The following is a 24,252-nucleotide window of genomic DNA, read 5'->3' as shown; positions in this document are numbered from 1 at the left end:
CTCAGTCCCTCCTTCACTGATGCTCAGTGGTAGCAGTGTGCCCAGGCTACAAGATGCACTGTAGAAATAGACAGAATCTTCTCAAATCCATGAACACTACCAGCTAGAAAAAACAAGGGCAACAAAAATAGAAACATGGGAACACCATCATCTGCAGGTTTTCCTTCAAGTCTCTCACCATACAGACATGGAAATATGTGGGAGTGATAATGGGAACTGCAGATGCTGGAGAATCCAAGATAACAAAGTGTGAGGCTGGATGAACACAGCAGGCCCAGGACATGGAAATGTGTTGTCATTCCCTCGCCATAATCCTGAAACTTCCTTCTTAACGGCATTTGTGAGTCTGCCTATACCAAATGGACTGCGATGGTTCAAGACGGTAACTCACCCTCACTTTCTCAAGGGCAGTTAGGGATGGGCAATAATTGCTGACTCAGCCAGTGATGCCTACATCCCATGAATGAATTGAAGAAAAAAGTGAGAGCAAGTGTACTAACACTTTAGCATGGTAGGGGTTGGACAAATAGTATGCCTGCATCTTATTTTGATTTCATATGAACTACTCTTTCTTCCCTTGGGAGCAAGTCCAGATGCTTTCATATTTTCTACATCTGGTTTTACATGTTGGCCTGATGTCAGCCCAGTAAAAGAATAATAGTATAACTGTGTGGGCGATTTCTTAATCTTGTGCACATACCTGCTCACGCTGGAAAATTTAACCGGAAGTTTCAAATTCTTTCAAGTGCATCTGTGAAACTGCTGAAAACATTCAAAAGCATTGCTTTTATGGCAACTGTTTATGGAGTGACATCAAGATAATTTAACTTTCCCCTGCCCACACGCCTACCTCTGGTTCCATAGCTCAGAAACTTCCCACTTATTGATCCAACCAAGCACTGACAAAATGCCCCACGAATGTAGTTGCAGATTTGATGTAAGGCACCTTTTGTGAAGTAAGCTTGATGTCTCCTCAAACAGGTACTTTTTAAAATCTAGATGTCAGGTAAGGGACATGTAGTTCTGTTTGACAGGCTGCAGTGAATGAAGACAGGGAGGAGGGGCCAATAATTTAGATGATGGGTTACTGGGTAGCAGGAACATTTACAGTGCAACATCATTGGGAAACTCTCAAGAGTTTGAGTCTGGGAAACAATTGAAGGATCAGAAGAGGGGTTTAAGCACTGAAAGATCTAGACATTGTGGAAGATGATCACAGGAGACCAGAGAGACGCAGCGTGAGGGTTGGTGCTAACTGCAGGGAGTCTCTTGAGGGCATTGGTTCCTGGGTGGTTGGAACCTAGGATTTCTGGAGGAGTTAAGGGAATTGCATAGTGGGTTAAGGAGGGAGCAGTTTTGGTAAAGCATTTACCTGTTCTGTGCAACAGCCCTTCCTCCTTTTAGCTGCCAGGTTTCCTGAAATCTTAGCGATCAATCTATGTTTCAGGCTTCCTGAGGAGAGGATGAAAGGAGACGCTATTGGTTATTTCAAATGCAGTTTAGATGGACTTCTTCCAAAATAATAATTTGAGATGTGATCTGAGCAATTTGAGACATGACTTACAATAAGTGTACTATGCAGGACAAAGTGTCTTTGGACTTTTGACTGTCAAAGCTTCCTATTGTTGCAGTTTTCCTAATTTCCTGGTTCTGTCTGTTGTGGGTAAGTTGGTGGAGATCATTTGCTGTGGTTGGTCAGCAATTACGTTATTGTTTTGTAAGTAGTGATGTTAGGTGGGCTTTTTTTTTAGTTTATTTGTCCAATAATTTCTGTTCATACTGAAGTAACATTCAGTTGCAGTGTTGGTGGCAAATCCCACCTCTAACCTGATTTGAGGCCAAAAATTTTGATTGGATGATCTGTGAAGTTGACTTCAGATTGGGCAGATTGCTTTTGCATTTACAAATTAGTTTATTTCACAGCATTTCAGTGCACATAAACACTCCACCTATGAGTTTTCTGCTGCAGTTTTAATTAGGTTGATATGAAGGAGAAGCATTTGCAGTGTCTGGAGTGCACCATATTGTCCAATTTGGCATAGACAAGGTCACTGTTGGAAAGGACAACACCTCCGATCAATAGAGGTTGAATTTTAGTTGACCCATGTAAAGAACACAATGTTAGCAATATTCACGAGATCTAAGCAGCATCTGTGGAAAGCATCTCTACTCTGAAACATTGGCAGGAATTTAACATAAAGTACATGGAAAGGTTAGGAGGGTCGTGGGCCAGGAGCAGACAGGTTGGATAAGTTTGCTTGGGATTATGTTCGGCATGGACTAGTTGGACTGAAGGATCTGTCTCCGTGCTTAGTGTCTCTGTGACTGTGACTCAGCCTACCAGGTGGGGAGCTAGTGGGGAAACACATCAAGTGCTTGTATGAAACCAGCAGAGAATGCTGGAGTAACTCAGTAGGTCTGTTAGTCTGTCAATATCTGTGCAGAGGGAAGCAGATACTGTGTTAATGTTTCAAATCCAGTATGAGTCGTCTTCAGAATCCATTTGGGGGTTGGAGTGGGGTGGATGGAAAGGGAAAGAAATCTGCCATTTTTAGCCAGACTATATGTGACTCCAGACCCACAGCAATGTGGTTGACTGCTAACTGGACAGTTAGAGATGAGCAATAAGTACTGCTCTGGCTAGAGAAATCCAAGTAGAATCCCTAAAATGCAAAAAGGGTTCATTCAGCCCATTGAGCCTGCACCAACCAACATTTACCATGACTAATCCACCTATCCTGCACATCCTTGGACACCTCGGAAAATTTAACATGGCCAAGCTACCTAACTTGCACAACTTTGGACTGTGGGAGGACACTGGAGCACCTGGCAGAAACCCAAGTTGACACTGGGAGAACCTGCAAACTCTACACTATCACCTGAGGCCAGAATCAAACTCCGATCTCTGGTGCTGTGAGGTGAAAGTGCGAACCACTGTGCCACTGTGCTGCCTATTCACAGCCTGTGAATGACTTAATTAAAAAGTTGGAATGAAAAGAGAAAAGAAACAAGGGAAAAGAGAAAAAAATTTAAGAAAAAATTTAACATTTTGTAAGCTCTGAGAACAATTTATCAAATACAATAGTGAGATTAAACAATTAAAATTATTCCCTTTCTAACAATGTGGTCAACTGGTAATAACTGTTATGAAACAAAACTTTACTGCTAATTTTCTGCAGCATATTTAATAGATAATCACTGCAAATCCAGAAGGTTCTTGAAAATAACAGCGACTGAGGGCAAGAAAAACAAGGCACAAATTAACTACTGAAATCTAGATATCTACAACCCTTGGGCGAGTCTCTGAATCTCCTGAATCTGTTAACTGGTTTGACTGTAAATTGTTGCCCAGCAACATCTGGCTTAATGTGTTATTTTACCTTCAGAACCTTTAACCATATTGAAATGAGAGAAACTAAGTAACCCTTTAGAAATTGTGCAAAATGATTCCAGTGTATAGAGAGGGCATAGTCCTTCTTGTCACATTTTTCTGGTGTCAAACAGTAAATTGTTTTTATTTCTCTTGCTGGTTGGAACTGGTATAGAATTGTCCAATAATTTTGCATAGTTTTAAAAGCAACTCAAAAGTAGGTCTGTACTAATTGTTGGACATTCTGTACAAGTGTTAAAAATCAAAACATAATAAATCTGAAATGAGATATGAGCCAAAATTGACCTTTTCTGAAGGCACCTTCACATGGATATGAAAATGCCAAGACCATAAAACAACTTTTTTTCTAAGTATTGTGTTGATGCAGCAGCTGAATCATCTCTGCTTGGATCCCATCCCATCCACAGTCACGTTTTATCACAGGATTTGATCTTTTGATTACTTTTATGTCCTTTTTAAGATTTTTAATTTGGTTGGACAGGTCTAGAACATGATGCTGCAGTTGTTGAAGTAAGCTCCTACTTCACCTTAAACCGTTGAGGTTTGGTTACCTCAGTTGACTGGATGGTTGGTTTGCCATGCAGCATGATGCCAACAGCGTGGGTTCAATTTCTGCATTGGGTGAGATTGCCACGAAGGATGCTTCTCAATCTTTCTGGACCCTCGGGTTAAACCACCTCTAGTCCCTCTCTCTAATGAAAGATCTGGTAAAACTGTACCTTTTTTTTCACACGAGAGCACATGTTAGACATTTTGGAGTTAGTATTAAATTTAATCTGTCCATTGGCTTTATTTCAAATGAAATGTATTAGTTATGGTCATTCCGGCCAGAGTACAAGACAGGATGACCAGAGACCAGCATCCAAGCAGTTTTGAAACTTGATAACAGGTAGAGAGGACTGAATACAATAAGTGTAGGATAAATGTACGTATCAATAAATTTAATTACAAAACCTTTCATTGCCTTTTCTGTAGAAAAGCGCAGAATAGTAAGTGGTGTGGAAATATAGATTAGACTGCAATTTAATCCTGAACTGGGAGAGAAGTGCAGAGTTAGTTTCAGGAAATGATGCACTGGGGGTATGCAGTGATCAACAACGTTCAGAAAGTGGAATGAGCATCCAGATGGAGTAGGACTGCAAAAATGAAGATTCTTCAGTAATCTCAAAAGCAGGTGAATGCTGCAAACTGGGTATACTGGAGTCTTTCTGAATGGGACAAATGACCACCTTTTCCTGTAGTTAACTTGTAATCGACTGGACTTCATTTGCTGCTTCAGTACCCATAGGCTTTGACCTGAATATTTCAGGTGGCAGTGAAAGCCATTCATTGTCCTCACAGTTGCCCACAGATTCTTTTTCTTTCAAACTTGAAAGGCAGCTTGGGGTGTTTGGAAATCCTTCTCAGTTCACAACCCTCCTCATGGAATTTGTGGCATGTGTGAGTAGGCATGCAATAATGTTTCTCCTCAACCAGTCAGATTGAAGGATCCTCGCATGAGATATACGTTTTAAATCAGGAGACATAAATTAGAATATTTAATTGCAAAATCATGTAAAGAATATAAAAGAGAAGGAAAGAAGGATGGGATTCACATAGAGAGAGGAGAAGCAATGTTTTTAAAAAATCTCCAAAACCAAATTGCGTAAACTTTCAGCATCATGGAGTTATTTTGCAATAGTTAAGATTTGCTACATTGTTTTTAAAGTTCAATTACTCTGAATGGACAAACCCTAATATTTTCTGTCACATTTATTGGAGAAGTACAGTATCTTCATGCCCTCTGTGTACTTTAACACAGACTGCATTGACTAGGTACTGATGGAGCGCCGCCTGCAGACGTACAGGGAGAAGTGGACCAGAGCTTCCTGAATTCAGATTTAGCTGCAGATTATAGACACAACAAGTTACTGTCCTATTTATTACTTAATGGCTGTGAATGGTGATATGCTCAGTGGTTTTCAATGTAAAACTTAGCTTAAGGTTTTTTTTGTGATTATTTATAAGATTACAACTGGCAATATTTTAATTTTTGATTGAGATGATTTGATGATTATTTCCTTGTGTGCAGATGAGTTGATACCGTACCTAAAGGGAGGACAGAACTTGGATTTATACAACGTCCTCCATCCTTTTAGGATGTCACCAAAGTGTTTGACAACTAATGAAGTGTACTTGAAATGCAGTTGTTGTTGTAATTAAGGAAGATTGAAATGTTTATTCTGTTTTGTTTTTTGTTTGCAGTCCAATAAAATCCCATGAAGTCGCCAGAAATCCTGATGCAGTAATTTATTTCAGTCAGTTGTGGTGACGTAGGTCAGGGTGATGGTGCTGGATTGTTGGCGTTGGAAGCACTTCCCAGTTGTGGTGACGTAGGTCAGGGTGATGGTGCTGGATTGTTGGCGTTGGAAGCACTTCCCAGTTGTGGTGACGTAGGTCAGGGTGATGGTGCTGGATTGTTGGCGTTGGAAGCACTTCCCAGTTGTGGTGACGTAGGTCAGGGTGATGGTGCTGGATTGTTGGCGTTGGAAGCACTTCCCAGTTGTCACTGGATGGGAAAATGATTGTCGCTACTTTTCTCCAGCACCTTCACTATTGTTAGAACCAGTGAGAGCTTTCCAATTCTCACCAGCAGCGGTTTGCTAATGACGGAATACATTGTGCTAATGGTGCTATACAGACTGCATTTTGACATCTTTTTAATCAATTTGTTCACAATTGTTACGACACACCTCTGGGCCAGGTGGGACTTGAATACACACCTCCTGGCCCATAGGTAGGGTCACTACACTGTGGCACAAGAGGTTGTATGCCAGCATTATGTTGCAGTTTGGGTGCACTATGTTGTACCACTTGACATGAGTTGGTATCTTTCCAAAGTGAATTCTTGACCTTGACTAGGCCATCAATCTGAAGGGCAGGACATGGTTTACAGAAGAAAATTTATCTGGGAGAGTGTTACCTATGTTGGCTATGCTCATTATTGAGTAGGACGTCTATAGCTCCAACTGCTCACTCTCTGATGATTGGGGGGAGGGGTGTTGGTGATCCACATTCATTTTTTAAAAAAAATGAAAAATAAAATCTTTAAATTTCTGTCCTTACATTTGGATTCACACGTCATTCAGATAAAATTGCTGAAGAATGCGAAAGCTAAAGTTAAAGAACAGTGATATAAAATAAGGATTGATGGTGATTTAAATAGAAAATAGAAAATAGAACAATACAGCGCAGAACAGGCCCTTCGGCCCTCAATGTTGCGCCGACCTGTGAACTAATCTAAGCCCATCTCCCTACACTATCCCATCATCATCCAAATGCTTATCCAAGGACTGTTTAAATGCCCCTAATGTGGCTGAGTTAACTACATTGGCAAGCAGGGAATTCCACGCCCATACCACTCTCTGAGTAAAGAACCTGTCTCTGACATCTGTCTTAAATCTATCACCCCTCAATTTGTAGCTATGCCCCTTCGTAAAAGCCAACGTCATCATCCTAGGAAAACGACTCTCACTGTCCACCCTGTCTAATCCTCTGATCATCTTGTATGTCTCTATTAAATCCCCTCTTAGCCTTCTTCTCTCCAATGAAAACAGGCCCAGGTCCCTCAGCCTTTCCTCATAAGACCTTCACTCCAGACCAGGCAACATCCTGGTAAATCTCCTCTGCACCTTTTCCAATGCTTCCACATCCTTCCTGTAATGGGGCAACCAGAACTGTACGCAATATTCCAAGTGAGGCCACAGTAGTGTTTTGTACAGTTGCAGCATGACATCACGGCTCCAGAACTCAATCCCTCTACCAATAAAACCTAACACATCGTATGCCTTCTTAACAGCACTATCAACCTGGGTGGCAACTTTCAGGGTTCTATGTACATGGACACCAAGATCCCTCTGCGCATCCACACTACCAAGAATCTTTCCATGACCCAGTATTCTGCCTTCCTATCATTCTTCCCAAAGTGAAGCACCTCACATTTATCCACATTGAACTCCATTTGCCACCTTTCAGCCCAATTCTGCAGTTTATCCAAGTGTCCCGGCAATCTGCAACATTCTTCCACACTGTCCACCACTCCACCGACTTTAATGGCATCTGCAAACTTACTAACCCATCCACCTATGCCTGCTTCCAAGTCATTTATAAAAATGGCAAACAGCAGTGGTCCCAAAAACAAATCCTTGAGGCACACCACTAGTAACCAGACTCCAGGCTGAATATTTTCCATCAACCACCACTCGTTGCCTTCTTACAGAAAGCCAGTTTCTAATCCAAACTGCTAAATCTCCCTCAATCCCATGCCTCAGCATTTTCTCCAATTGTTATCTAAATTTTCAATGAACTAAATTATTGTGTTTTCCAGGTATGCTGTGATTGCCTATGGATGTGCAAGCTGTCCAAAGATCACCTGTGGGAGAGATGGCTGTGGCACAGAGTTTTGCTATCACTGCAAACAGCTCTGGCACCCAAATCAGACCTGTGATAATGCTCGCCAGCAGAGGGCGCAAAGTCTTCGGATTCGTACAAAACAAACGTCAGGCCTGAGCTATGGCCAGGAACCAGGCAGTGGTATGTGGTCAGTGTGTACACAGTCACAGTTCATACAGGGCTTACAGTGCCAAATAGCCAGTATCCAGCAGTGCACTGCCTATATCCCATATTTGTCATGGGTTTGTACTGATCAAGATGTGCGGATTTTACTGTCGATAAATGAAATGTTATTCCACTTACTACTTTGTGTCAACTTCACATGTTTATTATCAGTTGATTGAGGTAAAATTAATGTTCAAATGTATTTTAGTAATACACGGTATCTTGAAATAGCTTGGTTAATTCTTTTTAGCTGTATCCACGTAGGTATGGTAGGTAGCGTGCCCTTTTTATTCTGTATGGAATAAGTCAGCTCTTCAAAGCCAAATCATCCACTTCTTTTCCATTAGCAGATGATATCAAGCCGTGCCCACGATGTGGGGCTTACATCATTAAAATGAACGATGGAAGCTGTAATCACATGACATGTGCTGTTTGTGGCTGTGAGTTCTGCTGGCTTTGCATGAAGGAGATTTCTGACCTCCATTATCTTAGGTAAGAGACAGCATGTTATAATGTTTAGAAGTTGTGTTCTTGGACTGCAACATGGGAGGGAGAGAAGCAATCACTTTTTTTTAATTAGATTTTTCCAAAAAGAGACTTTGCTAATTTTTGGATAAAATGTGTCCTTGCAAGCAATGGTATATTAAAATCCTGATTTAACAAGTTGGTGAGTGAAACTGTTATACTTTGTGATGCGTTTCACATTTAAGTAATGCAAAGAAAAGTGTCCAGTACTCCAGATGAGGTCTGACCAAAGCTCTGGATAACTGCAGCATGACTTCCACAATCTTGTATTGTAGCTCTTTTGATGTAAAGGTCAACATAATATAGACTTATTTGAATACGGTCTATACCTGTCTGCTATGATTATTTAATGATTTGTGTATGTCAACATGCACATCCTCTTAATCTTCCACAACTCCTAGTTTCTTTAATTTAGACATCATTCCTCTTAATCATCCACTTAAAATCCAAGAATGATAATGTGCTCCTGTATGTTGAATTTCATCAGCTACTTTTTTTTTTACAATTACTGAACCCATTCTTTAACTATTCCGTTGTAACTTTCTGGTCCCATTTGCCCAATTTACTGTGCCTCTTGGTTTGACTCCTTCTGTGAATTTGGACAAGCAACTATTGGATTTCTTCATCCAAATAATTAAGTGTGTAGTCCAGTACCAACTCCTGAGAGACATCATATATCACACCCCGCTAATCTGAGGGAGTTCCCTTTATCCTATGGTCTGGCTTCTAGCTTCGAGCAAATTACAATAGAACTCTGTTCGTGGATTTTGGAGGAAAGCCATGTTCCTGATCTCTCACTAGTTCTGGAATTCAGTTTCTGTGCAATCGCCCATTTAAATAAACTGATAATATTCATTGTCAAGCTCATGTGTAGAGATTGCCATTGGGACGGTAGAAACCTGTAAGCCACTGCTTGGAGAAAAGTTTGATATCTCTGGAGTAGTCAAATTCTGAGGCAAAAACGCAGTGGGGAAGGTGACAAAATCTTCACCTCACTTTTATTCCATTTTGGCATGATTATCACAGACTGATGTCTGTACTGTACGGGTACTAAATGTTTAGTGGAATGCTGCAAACATCAGTCCAATTTTTTAAAAACACTTTTCTCCCTGGTAATGTACAGTAGTTGTAACATAACTCCACATAACATGAAAGCTTTGTTTCCCCTTGCTAAAGCTTAGGAGATGATTTCCAATATCATTTTACATTCCTGCTGAATTGTATATTTTTTTAGTTAGTAGATATTCATTTGTTGTAAAATAACTCAGTAGCTTTTCTAGTGTGTTTACGCATAACCTAAGCCCTCACCTTCTTAGGGACAATACAACATACACATTCTGAGAAAAGGTCATAGACCTGAAACACTGTGTTTCTCCCTCTGCACATGCTGACCCAAGTATTTCCAGAATTTTCTCTCTTCTGTTTCAAATATCCAGCATCTGCAGTACTTTGCCTTTTCCACAAATGTTTGTTGCCAGTTTAGACATATTTAAATTGCAAATTCATCATGGTCATGATTCGCAGTCTTCCACCTACAACAATATCGCCATCTAGCCGTGAGGCATAAACCTGTTTCACATGGAACCAAATAGACAAAAAGACATGAATGGGAAAGGTTTAGAGGGATATGGGCCAAATGCAGGAAGATGGGACTGGTTTAGTTTGGTAAACTTGTTCTGCATGGATAGGTTGGACCAAAGGGCCTGTTTCAGTGCTGTGTGACTCCATGACTCTGTGCATTCCCTGTTGGAATCTGGACAAATCTCTTGAATCCCTGTACCTTGATGTTTCAATCTTTGGGGGAAAAAAAACCTTTTCTTCTGTTGCCATCTCCAGTCCCTCTGGCTGTACCTTCTGGGGGAAGAAGCCATGGAGCAAGAAGAAGAAAATTCTCTGGCAGCTTGGCACATTGATCGGTGCTCCAGTGGGCATTTCTCTCATTGCTGGAATTGCCGTGCCAGCTATGATTATTGGCATCCCAGTTTATGTTGGTCGGAAGGTAAGGAAAAATAATAAAGCATATCCATCCTTTTGTTTGTAACAACTGTGTTTTTTAAATGCAGTAATATTCTGTAACATCTCACTGTGATAACGTAGGCAATAGGAGTAAGGTTGACATTTCAGCCCTTCGAATCTGCTCCAGCATTTAATATGATCACAGCTTGTCTTCAAAATCAAAACAACAGGCATGCAGTAAATTGTGAAGCTGTACCAGAGAATAAATTAGTTATATTTCAGCTCCTGGATCTGAAAACTAATTTGCATTCTTCAACTATATATTAGATTGTTTAGAGACATGGTTTGCTATTGTCATTTTCTAAGTGTTATTTTAATGCCGAAAAGCCTCTAAATAAAACATTTACTTTTGAGTGATTACTGCCTATGTAGTTACTATGGAATTCTTCCCAGCTTCATACCTGAAAATGCACTTTTTTTGTGGTGTAAAAATGCTGGTCTTTCTCCTGCAAAGTCCCAGACAACAGCTTTGACAAAGGGTCATTGGACTCAGTTTTTCTTCCTACAGGTGCTGCCTGGCTTGTTGAGTTTCTCCAGCACTGTCTGTTTTTGTCACAAACTAGCCATTGTTCTTGTTAAATACAGGTATTTAACATCATCAAAATCCTCGAGTGCTGGTCTATCCCAGTTGTACTTATTCCAGTTCTTGCATAGAAATATCAGAGTAGGCCATTCAGCTCCTCAAATCTGCTCTTTTATTCCATACCATGGTTTATCTTGTACCTCAACATATTCCTGTGCTATCCCCATATTCCCTGATGTCATTAGTAACAAAAATCTCTGTCTTTAATTTAATGGCTGAGCTTCCCTATATACATGCATTGCACAGAGCTAATGGGTAACATGTTTGCTGCATAGTACTTGTAGAAAGTAAGAAATTAAATTGTATAGAATGGCAAAAGGATCTAGAGACGCAAATAAAATCGATTAAAAGCAGCCTCGCAGGTTGAAAAAGATACTTAAAAACTAAGTACCAGATTTACTTCTAAAGCAAAATGAATAACTCTGAATGTTTAGAAAGCAGAACTCAGCACCATAGGAAATGCTTGAGCTAATTAGCAGAGGCAATTGGCTTTGCTGCTTTCAGAAGGAAACTTGATGTGTACATGAGTGAAGGAGCTGTAGAAAGATGGGCTGAAAGGTTGGATTAAATGGTTGTTTCTATTTCAAATATTCTGCAACTTGTCCAACCCAATCCTAAGAATGTAATTCTGGCTGAGTTAAGTCGCAGACTCGTGATTGATCGAATTGGTTTTGGATTATCTTAGCATTTTAATTTAGGTAAATAGTTTTGGAAACTAAACTTTTATTTCCGGTAGTTGAATAGCATTGGAGCATTGATTTACTCTGGGTTCGCTTATTTGGTTGGACAGCTGGCTTGCAATGTTAAGCTACCATTAACAGCTTGGGTTCAGTTTCCACAGAGTGGCTGAAATTACCATAAAGGATTCTCTTTCTCAAGGGCTCTCCTCTCCTGAGGTGTGACAACACCCAGGTTAAACTCTCCCTGTCTAATAGAGGGAGCAGCCCTGTAGCCTCCTAGGACAATGGTGGCTTTATCTCTACCCGTATTTAAATTTTACTTGAAACAGATGCACTAGATGCTTTACAGTGAACAGCTTACCACTCACTGCAAAGAAAATTTAAAACAAATACCAAAGATAAAGGTACATTAGATCTTTCCCACTTCTTGTAACTTGTGCAGTATCACGTAAACCTGCCGATTTCAGGAGCATTATTTCAGATTGGAGAAAGTAGGCATATGCAGTGTTCTTGTTCTGATTTGAAGGTTTTTTGACTTGGTGAATATCTTAACTAATTCTGGCTTTTGTTATTTAGATTCACAGTCGCTACAAAGGAAAGAAGACTTCAAAGCACAAAAGGAATCTGGCAATTACTGGTGCAGTTACCCTATCTGTTATTGCTTCTCCTGTGATAGCAGCAGTCAGTGTAGGTAAGCTCTGAATTTGTGGCTTGAGACTGGATCTCACAACAAACATAAAATATCTACTGAATAACTAACGTTCTGTTAAAATTGTTGCAGAGACAGTAGGAACTGCTGATGCTGGAGAATCTGAGATAACACAGTATAGAGCTGGATGGACACAGCAGGCCGAACACCATCAGAGGAGCATGAAAGCTGACGTTTCAGGTTGAGACGAAGAAGGGTCTCAACCCGAAACATCAGCTTTCGTGCTCCTTTGATGCTGTTTGGCCTTCTGTTAAAATAGTTTAATTGGCTCACTTTCCAAGTTGGAGGTGCAAGAATTATGTTTTTCCAAGATTTTTTTTGTTTTATTGTCTGATACTCCAGTTGCATATACAGGACTCCTTGACTGAATGAATTGTGAACCATCAGCTCGAACAATGAACCTCTTGGTTTAACTTGGGTCTATCCAAACTTAAGCGTTCTTATTTTGACAATAAGGATATCGTCACCCTCTTGAGGAATCTCATTGTCTTCCATTGAGTGTTGTTGCTGATATTGGTGGTGAAAGCCACCGTTGCTGTGAGAGAAGTAAGGGGCACAAACCTGCCATGTCACTGTTAGTCACGGTCCGTTATGGATCTCTAGTCTGAATCTGAGACAAGGACAGAAACAAATTGTTAACCTGCTTTGTTATTCTGTATTGCTGTGCGTAAAGTAGACAATTAAATATTACCTTGGCTTAACTAGCAAAAAGAAAGACATTTTTCAAAAACAAGACAGACCCTTTGCCAAGACCATCTTTACTGACAAGCTTCTTCAGGTGAGTCCTTTGATCATGATCCATTAGGCAGTCAAAAAGTGGGTAACTTTTGCTTCGGCATGAAGTTCTCAAGGTACCATCTGTTGCTATCGCTAAAGGAATTGTCCTAATGAGACTCTGGGCTGAATCGGCTGACTCCTGTCATTTCCATTTGAAATAGATCTAAAGCTCTAACATTTCAAACTACTTGGCTTTAGTAGAACTTCAATTCCTGCAGTTTGTGGTTTCTAATTCTTTCATCTTTTTAAAGAAGTACAATAATAATTGTAAGCCGTGACTCCTCCTCACCCTAAAAAATGTTACAGTTGGATGCCTCAGCTGTTCAATTAAGTTTTGAAGATGTATTATGAATATGATCAACATCTTCCTCTAATACAAATATTATTTAGGCATCTACAGTATATTAGTATTTTTTAACATAACACAAATAATTAACAAGTAACATCAGCTCAGCTGTAATTGGTTACAGTTGTCAATGCACATTTCGGCGGATGGAACATTGGGAGCTAGCTGTTCCTTGTTTCTCAACAAGTCATTATTAAGGTTAGGTCTGCCTTGCTTTTAAGGAATTGGAGTTCCCATCATGTTGGCTTATGTTTATGGCGTGGTCCCAGTGTCACTTTGCCGTGGTGGTGGATGTGGAGTCAGTACAGCCAATGGAAAAGGAGTGAAGATTGAATTTGATGAAGATGATGGACCAATTACAGGTAACTCTCGGACATAAGTCTGAGATCCACTTTAAAATGGCTGCATCAGTATTCAGCTTTGAATTCGGAATTACAGCTAATCATATCCCAGATCATTTTGCAGCTCTATCTGTCTTGTATAGTGTGTATTTTGCTGGCTGGCTAGTGTATGTTTGCTTACCTTTGCAAACTGTTTCTGACTCTGTTCATTGATCCCGTTTGCTTATTCAGCTGAGATTGGGTATATGTTAGCTTACATATATGCTTGTGTTTTTGTGTGTTCAAAGCATGTTTATGCACATGTCGAGTTATACTTTTTACTGTCTTGTATAAATGGGGTGGCACAGTGGTTCATAATTAGACTCCTTACAGTGTGGAAACGGGCCCTTTGGCCCAACAAGTCCACCCAGACCAATCCCCCTATAACCCACACCCCCCTGAACACTACGGGCAATTTAGCATGGCCGATCCACTGAGCCTGCACATCTTTGGACTGTGCGAGTAAACCAGAGCACCTGGAGGAAACCCATGCAGACACAGATTTAACGTGCAAACTCCGCACAGACAGTTGCCCGAGGCTGGAATCAAACCCGGGTCCCTGGTGCTGTGAGGCTGCAGTGCTATCCACTGAGCCACCGTGACGCTGTGGTTAGCGCTGCTGCCTCTCAGCGCCTGGGACCCAATTTCACCTTCGAGTGACTTGCACATTCTCCGTCTCTGCAAGGGTCCCCTCCGCATGCTCCAGTTTCCTGCCACAGTCCAAAGATGTACAGGTTAGGTGGATTGGCCATGAGAAATGCAGGGTTATAGGATAGGGTAGGTGAGTGGATCCAGGTTGGCTGCTGTTCAGAGGGTCACTGTGGACTTGATGGGCCAAATGGCCTGCTTGCACATTGTGGGGATTCTATGACATCTCTTATCACCTGTAAATGACAACTTCTAACCTTTATGTATAGTGAGTTCACACCATTGTGTGCACACGTACCTACCTAACTCAGTTGTGAATCTGCTGGAACTAGAATCACGTTCACTTTACATCTGATGACCATAGTAGGTGCACAGAATAAATCTGAAGCAGTAACAAAAGAGAAATTGGAAAAACTCAGCAGGTCTGGGTGCATCTGTGGAAAGAAAGCAGAGTCAACATTTCAGGTCCGGTGCTTTGCCTGATAAAGTAATCCTCAGCATTCCCATTCCCATTGGCTTTTATCGTGGCCACAGGGAGGTTTTGCCTGCTGGTCAGCCAGCAAGAACCAGGTACGCACTCCAACCAAATAAACCAAGGAGGTCTAGCAGCACCAGTGGAGACAAAGCAGAGTTAATGTTTTGGGTATTATGACCCTTCTCCATAATTAACCTAAAACCTTAACTCTGCTTTTTCTCTGCCGATTATACAGATATTGCCAGGCCTGCTGAGGTTTGCCAGCAATTTTTGTCTGTCTTTGATTTCCAGCATCAGCAATTCTATGTGGTTTGTTCGTTAAGCAAGAAACACACATTGCCTCCTCCAGGATGTCTCACTGGTTAACTGCTTCTCGCTTAAGCAGCCAATAGTGGGACCCCACGGGGTGGGAATGGCACCTGCTGAGAGCTGCTGGCCACTTGGAGGTGGGCAACTCCTGTGAGCGGCCGTGTCAGTCGGTGTGTGTTGGGGGGTGGGGGGGGGGGGGGGTGGGGTGCGTTGCAGCTGGAGTGAGATTTACCAGACGTTCCAGATTGAACAGTGAGCTCGGTGGGGGAGGGGTGGGGCACAGGTAAACCACAGCAGGTGGGGTTTTGCAGAGGGGAGGTCATGAAGAGAGAGTCACAAGGGAATGACTGTCAATGAATCACCCTCCCAACTTGATCAGACACTTAGTTCCTTTGAACAGGGTCCTCTCCCACACCCTCCTGATGCCTCCATGGGGAAACCCCTACCAGTCAGGTAGTTTGTCCTCGTGTGTACTGTGTATCTTGCCGTCGAGAGGAGGTTATTGAATGGTCATTAATAGAAGACTTTAAAGGCATCAGTTGTCAACGAGGTGGGAACCCATCCACAAAGCAGTAGGGCTCAGACACACTACCCACTTTGCTGAATTGAAAGACTCCCCTGTCTCCCTCGAGATCTTAAAAAAAATAAACCCCACCCCCCAACCGAGCCTGAACTTCGACACAAAAATGTAGCTTAATTTGTTTTAGAAACTAGCTATTATTTCCATCCTATAAATTCCATTGCAAATTTTAAACAAAGATTATTAATCTGAGCTTGTGAAATGGTGACAACTCTGTTTTGAAAAATAATTTAAATGGGAATTTAAATGTGTTAAGAGTTTCTGATATTCACACAGGTCAAAATTTAACCTTAAGAATGTAGTGGTATTTTATATTCATGTAGGAGACAAATGACAAGTAAATGGACATTAATTAATCATGAGAGTTTATAACATCATTCTCAAAGTGAAATGGGTTTTTCTTTATCTGTCTCTTCCACTCTGTGTCTTGTCTTTCCTCTAATCTTTCAGTTGCTGATGCTTGGCGTGCTCTGAAGAACCCCAGCATTGGAGAGAGCAGTGTCGAGGGACTGACCAGTGTTCTGAGTTCTAGTGGCAGCCCCTTAGATGGTGTGAGTGTAATGCAGAGCAACTATAGTGAGACTGCCAGCTTTGCAGCTTTATCAGGGGGCACACTGACTGGAGGAGCACTATCAGGGAGCAATGGACAGCACGGCAGGTAAACATTAACTCCATATTTTTCTGTAAAGTTGTTAAAGAAATAGAGGACTGGTGGAATATAAATTCCACTCAATCAGTCTGGAATATAAGTATCATTCTCCTTCTTAGAGAAGGAAATTTGCCATCCTTATCCATTCTGGTGCGGATGTGACTCCAGATCCACAGCAATGCAGTTGACTCCCGACTGCCTAAAAATTAGCATGGCATGCCTTTCAGTATGAGAACAGTTAGGGATAATGACAATCAGAAATTTCTGAAAAAGGGTCTAGGCCCAAAACGTCAGCTTTCCTGCTCCTCTGATGCTGCTTGGCCTGCTGTGTTCATCCAGCTCCACATCTTGTTATCTCAGATCGCTTCAGTGGACCTGCCCTTTCTTTCCAATAAGTACATAGTAAGATGTACAGAACAGAGCTGATCGCATTGTCAAATCAAAGCTAGGGGCTGATTGTGAACAGGAGACTTGGGCAGTGAAGAATGTTGGGAGTCACTGCTATCACTCATGATGATACAGTAATACAATCTCCTGTAAAACTGAATATCCTTTGCTGAATGTGGGGAAGAAATGTGAGGAGTTGTTTCGGGTTTGAGGTGTCATTTTGAAGAGAGAACTTGATTTTGATTACAAACCCAAGTATGATGTTTTTCACTACAATTCACAGGTTGGAGATTCAGACTGACATTAAAAAAGGCTACAATTTGAATAAAGATTCCATCAGCCTTGGAGCAACCAGTGATAATGCCAGCACTAGGGCGATGGCAGGTTCAATCATCAGCTCATACAACCCACATGACAGGTGAGAGAAGAAACATGCCACACTGCTACAGAATGGATAACCAGCAAACTGCAACTTTTACCAAGGAAACCTCCAGCCAATAACTATTGAAATTTGGAAATAGCTACATTCTTTAGAATCTACATATTCTCAAAGTATTCTAAATCTACTTTTACTTCCATGAAGGCAGTATGGTTCCTTCTTTGTTGTTTGTCATGAGGATTGTCAGAGCCTGGGAGCATGTTGCTTTCTGATCTTCCCAATTACTGCTGATATGAGCTTGTTGAAGCTCAAGAATGATTAAAAATGAAGAGGGAGTTTATGCCAAAAGAAAGTCCATTACATACAGTTCTTAAATTTGCATTCTTTCGCCCTCATATCTTGGAAGGTCATATGCTATTTCTATTCCACCCTTGTATAGCTTTATATTTAATACCGTTTTCTTGATTGATGAATTATCAATCATTTCATTCAGAAAATTAGCAACATCAAGAAACAAATGCTGGGATTACCCAGCAGGTCAAGCAGCCCATGGGGAGAGCAAAACCAGTCTCTCATTAGAACTGGAAATAGTTAGATTTGTGACAGGTTTTAAGCAAGAACAGGGGCTGGAAGGAACAAGAAAGGTCTGAGACATAGTCAATCACTTTACCTTTGACTATACATCAGAATGGATGATGGACCAAGACGAAAGAGCATGGTAATGGGATAAGAGAGAAATGAAAGATGGCTTGGTGGAACTGTAAATGGCATCGGCGGTATTAATAGTGTCAGCTGCTGCTCAAAGAAATGGCAGTTGTAGTTATGACCTGAAATTGTTGAACTCATTTGACATTTTACAGCCTTCCAAAATTGACAATCAAAAAGTTGGGCATTGTTCCTTGAGGTTTTGTTCAGCTTAATTAGAACGCTACAGGAGGCAAAGTCAAAGTGGGGAGAATTAAAACGACAAGCATCTTGATGCTTGGATCATGATTGCAGACTGAATGAGGGGTGTACGAACAAATCATGCAAACTGAGCATGATATAAGCAACCTCCGTCATCATCAATGAGTACAGGATACCAGGCTGAAAGAACCAGAATCATCACCGAGCACCATCATCATCTGTCAAAATTCACCAGATGCATAATTCCATTTAATACTGAAATTGTTCACTATGTGCGGAGCAGAATTACATTAGGAAGTTAAAACTGGAACACTTCAGCACTTTCCTTGAAATTCAAAGTTCTGTTCTCAAATTTGACTGTGACTTGCACGTTTAGATTAGATTAGATTCCATACAGTGTGGAAACGGGCCCTTTGGCCCAACAAGTCCACACCGCCCCTTGAAGCATCCCACCCATGCCCCTATAACCCACACACCCCTGAACACTATGGGCAATTTCTCATGGCCAATCCACCTAACCTGCACATCTTTGGACTGTGGGAGGAAACCTGAGCACCTGGAGGAAACCCACGCAGACACAGGGAGTATGCGCAAACTCCACACAGATAGTCACCCAAGGCTGGAATTGAACCCGGGTCCCTGGTGCTGTGAGGCTGCAGTACCGTCCTAAATCTTTACAAGATCTTAGGATCTTTTAAAAGAAAAATTGGAAGACTGTGTATTTTAAAACATAATGCTGAAATATTGCATCATTTTCAGAAAAAAGCTATTAAACGTTAGAGGCAATGTGGACGTTTCCTTTTAAATGCTGCAAAAGATGAAGCGTTGAACCCAATTTTGGATAAAAACCTTATACTTATGGTTGAGAAGTCTCTGTTTCACCCATTCACCAAGACTGGTCTGGTTGGCCTTTACTTCTGGTGATGAACCCTGATAAAAGTAGAGGCGTGCCTGGTTAGCCTGGTCCAATTTTAAAACTGAGCTGCAAAGGTAGTGATCAGATTGGGAAAAAGATCTTGGAGAGCATTTGGGAATTAGTTTGTTCAAGTCAAGCAGAATGATCACTTGTAATGGGGAAACATATTTTCATTAGTTTGCATGATTGAACAAAACATCAGCTTTGAATTTTAAAAAAAAAAGCTTAATGATTCATCTCGTGTCTTAAATTCACAATGTTCAGCATTTTGAACACATAACCATAGGATGTTCAGACTGCCTATAAATGATAACTAAGGCAAAATCTAAATCTATAATTGAGAATGTCACGCTAAGCTAATTCATTTCTGTTTTAATTACAGGGAGTGCAATAATCTAGAAGTGCAAGTTGACATTGAAACCAAACCCAGCCACCTTTGTTTAACTAGTGGTAGCAGCATTGATGAATCACTTCATATCCACACTCAGTCAGTGGAGGGACTCTGCTGTGAAGAGAAGGCCAACTCTTACAATAGTGATCACAGAGACTGTGTCACAAGTAAAACCTGCGATGTGACTCTTGCTCAACCAGAGAGCATAAAAAGTGATGAAGATAGCACAGACACTCAGTCAGATGATGTGCCCGACATTAGTTATGATGAATGTGATCCACCCAGTCCAATGAATGGCAGCCAGTTGGAGATTGCTGCTTCAGATGTCAAACTCTTAAATGATGAGAGCGTGGACGGTTATGTTGATGAACAAAGGGAATACATTTTTGACAAAGATGGGCAGCCAACAGTGACTGTATACTATGTTTAAACATACAACCCTCACATAACTCATCAACACAAAACATGCACCTTATTTTTCAGCATATGGAATTATATTAAATTTGATGTCTCAATATAATGTGCTTAAATGTTCAAGATTTCATTGCACAATCACATTTTTGACATAGTAAATAAAGGTATTAATTGATTATTTTTTGTGAATCCTGTTAGCACTTCCACTGTTACTTTTGCATGAATTTAAGCAGCACTGTTTCTTTCTCAGAATTTTTTCCCAGCAAAAATACCTGTCTTACAGGGATGACAGACGTTTCAGAATTGTTCTTGATCATCCCAAATGTGAAGTTTTCTTCTTGATGCCGGCTGATGTTGGAGTCCTGCCCTTTCTGACCTGTAAAACATGCATTCTAAACAAATCATTTGCAAGAAGGATAAATACACCAGTCACCACATTTAGGATCTGTATGGGCTCTGACATGCAGGATGCCATGTCTCAATGTGGTTGCATTCCAAATGAGTACATTGAAAGGTAAAATAATGAAACTAGTCTTTTAATTTGGATTTTCAATTCTCACTTCAAGCTTAGAACATACGTCTAAACAGCTGGAGTTGTCACTACAAAGTCAGTCGTACTGGTGTCAACTCCACACACACAGGCAGCTGTAGATTTTAGTTTTTTTTTGAGGGGAACAGGAATATCTGTCTCTGAGAAACTGGAACAAATGGAAGTCTCATTCGGACTAGGTTTGATCCATGTCACCATGTATTTTAGGATGGTTTATTAATACCTCCAGTTTGCATGGATTTCCAAAATCCACCCATTAAAAGTCTTTATTCTTCTTGGGTGATTTTTAAAACAGGAAATCCTATTTCAATTGGATATGTTTTGACAGTCCCAACAATATCTCAGTGCCTGAAATGCCTTTTTACAACCTGGAAGGTACTTGTGACATTTTTGCACTATAGTTTTCCAGGGACCACTCTACTGCCTATGAGATAGTGTAAGAGCCTAATGTATATACTTTAGTGGCTACCACAATTCAAAGTATTCCAATTTAGCTATCTGGGCATTGATTGTCACACTACAATAATAACTTGACACTGACCAGGGCACTTTAATGTCTCAAATCAGCCTGTTCTGTTTTAAATATGGTTTCTGTTTGCATATATCTCATGGTGAATGTTACAAGGTTAAAATGAAATGGACAAAACCTATAAAATCCTTAACTTATGATGTTTTGAACCAAACTAAACTGTAATTGTGTTTTCTGATTTATTAAATGCTACTGTGGATATTACATTGCTTCAAATACAGTCTCGTATTAAAACCAAGAGAGAACTCTGTTCTGATTAAGTAGGCAGCAGCAGTGTTTGCTGGACTAATTAACTATTCCAATTTTTTTATTTCCCCTGGGCTAATTTCAGCTGGGAAGCAATAGTCATAGTGCAATTGTACTTAGCACCCCAAGCTAACTCAAGTCAGGCAGAGTTCCCTCTTCTGACTCCTGCTAGAAAGTTTACATGTGTAATTCTCAAATGAGAGCAGGATGGGACATGGCTGTGAAGACCTGTCTAGCTGAGCTTGTTGAGTGCTCACATTCATGTGTCTGGGTTTACACCAAAAGCCACTTGACCGGGTTTGGTGTCTGTAGAGCCATGCTCCAGCAGATCAGTGCCTCTAGGACAGCAGGGGGAGTAATATTGCAAAGTACCTTTTTAATGAAGCTTTATTTAATTATTTGTGAAATGTCACTCCCTGAAAAGCATGCAAAGCTACAGGTTCTTCAACTCCCTGATCCTACCACAGTGCCACAAAGCACACAATAACAGTGCAAGCAAGAATCTGTGATCAGAGCAGTTCCTTTGTTATTTTAAAACTACTTTATTATTGCTTTATGTAAATACAAAGAAAGTAAATTAAAGGAGAATTGTCTCTGACATTAATTTTCACACCTAATCAACTCATTTTTATTCAACTTGTGCATCATTGCTCTGGCTGTCATGAAAGGCTATGAAAGATTGTTAACTGATAACCTTTGCTGCTGCTGTTGTGAAAGTGCTACCGGTGCCGTCTAGCAGAGATTCTCCTAGTACCACCCTCTTTCTAAATGAAAGAATTAATGTCATTTAATGAAAAGTGGAGCAAGTTCCCCACTGTTTCAGATAGCAAATGCAAGCCATAAATATCAGTGAGTCTAATTGTGTTGTGCTCTAGTTAAATCCTAATCTATTCAAACCAAGATTGACTTGAAAGACTCTGATAGTGAGGGAAGGAAGTAAATGCTGGTAATGTAGTCTTGATCTTTGGCCAAGAACCATTGGTGGGGAAAATTATGTGAAATTCTGGCAAGGATTCATGATTTTTGTGGTCTGGTCTAAATCAGACGAGGAGAATGATGTTATTCCCTGTGGTCAATGTTTGGAGTCTGCAGAACCTGCGTCACGGAGGAATCAACAGTTTTATAGAATTGCAAAAGTTTAAGCACCTGCAGAGGGGTGTGTGTGTGTGTGTGTGTGTGTGTGTGTGTGTGAACACCTACTGCAGCAACCTGAAACTAATCTCATTATCTTAGTCTTTCTCTACCCCTGTGTTCCTTGCAGATTCAAATTTTTGATCTTTTATAGGAGAATAATAATGATCTCTGCCACAAAACATCAGTGGCAGAACATCCCATTCAGGAACAACTCCCGATATGTGGATTTAAAGTAGAAAATTCACCGTGAGCATGTTAAACAAGGGAGAGGATCAAAGAGCTAAATGAAATTATGTACAAATGTATCTTAACCCATTTGCTCTTGTACGCTCTGTTCCTGAAATAATATCAATTTATCCAATTTCTGCAGCCTATTTGTTTGTTTTATTTCCCTTTACTTGCACCTAAAAAGACTGACATATCGACATACTTACGGTCACTGTTCCACTAACAGGACATCTGTCAATTGAGTTTATATACCTATTCCTTCTTTGTCATCATAAATTGGTGATCTTCCAGTAAATCACACCTGCCACCCGTTAACCCAATCCCTCCTTGATAGTTGTCAAACCTAGTTCTAACTGTATCAGAGATAGTAGGAATTGCAGATGCTGGAGAATCCGAGATAACAAAGTGTGGAGGTGGATGAACACAGCAGGCCAAGCAGCATCAGAGGAGCAGGAAAGCTGATGTTTCAAGCCCAGACACTTCTTCAGAAATGGGGGAGTGGGAGAGGGTTCTGAAATATATAGGGAGAGAGGGGGAGGCGGATTGAAGATGGACAGAGGAGACAGACAAGTCAAAGAGGCGGGGATGGAACCAGTAAAAGGTGAGTGTAGGGGGCGAGGGGATGGGTCAGTCCAGGGAGGACGGACAGGTCAAGGGGGTGGGATGATGCTAGTAGGTAGGAAATGGGGGTGTGGCTTGAGGTGGGAGGTGGGGATAGGTGAGAGGAAGAGCAGGTTAGAGAGGCGGGGTGAGCTGGACTGGTTTTGAGATGCAGTGGGGGGGAAGGGGGGATTTTGAAGCTTGTGAAATCCACATTGATAACATTGGGCGGCAGGTTCCCAAGCGGGATGAGTTGCTGTTCCTGCAACCTTTGGGTGGCATCATTGTGGCACTGCAGGAGGCCCAGGATGGACATGTCATCTGAGGGGGGAGTTGAAATGGTTTGCAAGTGGGAGGTGCAGTTGTTTATTGCGAACCGAGCGGAGGTGTTCTGCAAAGCAGTCCCCAAGCCTCTGCTTGGTTTCCCCGATGTAGAGGAAGCCACAACGGGTACAGCGGATGCAGTATACAACATTGGCAGATGTGCAGGTGAACATCTGCTTGATATGGAGAGTCTTCTTCGGGCCTGGGATGGGGGTGAGGGAGGAGGTGTGGGGGCAGGTGTAGCATTTACCGCAGTTGCAGGGAAAAGTGCCAGGTGTGGTGGGGCTGGAGGGGAGTGTGGAGCGGACACGGGAGTCCCGGAGACAGTGGTCCCTCCAGAAAGCGGACAAGGGTGGGGAGGAAAAATTGTCTTTGGTGGTGGGGTCGGCTTGTAGATGGCAGAAGTGTTGGAGGATTTCACAAGCTTCAAAACCTCCCCTCCTCCATCACATCCCAAAACCAGCCCAGCTCGTACCCGCCTCCCTAACCTGCTCTTCCTCTCACCTATCCCCTCCTCCCACCTCAAGCCTTGCCCCCATTTCCTACCTACTAACCTCATCCTGCCTCCTTGACCTGTCCGTCCT

The 24,252-nt window shown here is 41.3% G+C and overlaps 1 protein-coding gene across 5 annotated transcripts in view; it reads left to right on the top strand.

The window, feature by feature from the left end:
- Positions 1-21,986, top strand: part of rnf19b (ring finger protein 19B) — a 163,080-nt gene extending 141,094 nt beyond the window's left edge. For 4 of the 5 annotated variants that reach the window (XM_048557933.2, XM_059654342.1, XM_059654341.1 and 1 more), the window contains 8 exons: positions 7,758-7,963; positions 8,335-8,479; positions 10,349-10,511; positions 12,368-12,482; positions 13,845-13,985; positions 16,466-16,673; positions 17,335-17,469; positions 19,635-21,986. In XM_048557933.2, the coding sequence (XP_048413890.1) occupies positions 7,758-7,963; positions 8,335-8,479; positions 10,349-10,511; positions 12,368-12,482; positions 13,845-13,985; positions 16,466-16,673; positions 17,335-17,469; positions 19,635-20,073 (1,552 nt within the window). In that variant the 3' untranslated portion in view covers positions 20,074-21,986. The remainder of the gene's footprint in view (positions 1-7,757; positions 7,964-8,334; positions 8,480-10,348; positions 10,512-12,367; positions 12,483-13,844; positions 13,986-16,465; positions 16,674-17,334; positions 17,470-19,634) is intronic. The other variant, XM_048557934.2, reaches the window with a different exon arrangement.
- Positions 21,987-24,252: the final 2,266 nt, after the last annotated feature.

This window comes from Stegostoma tigrinum, chromosome 24, assembly GCF_030684315.1.
Source record: "Stegostoma tigrinum isolate sSteTig4 chromosome 24, sSteTig4.hap1, whole genome shotgun sequence".
NCBI lineage: Eukaryota > Metazoa > Chordata > Chondrichthyes > Orectolobiformes > Stegostomatidae > Stegostoma > Stegostoma tigrinum.
This window is presented reverse-complemented; position numbering and strand designations above follow the sequence as displayed.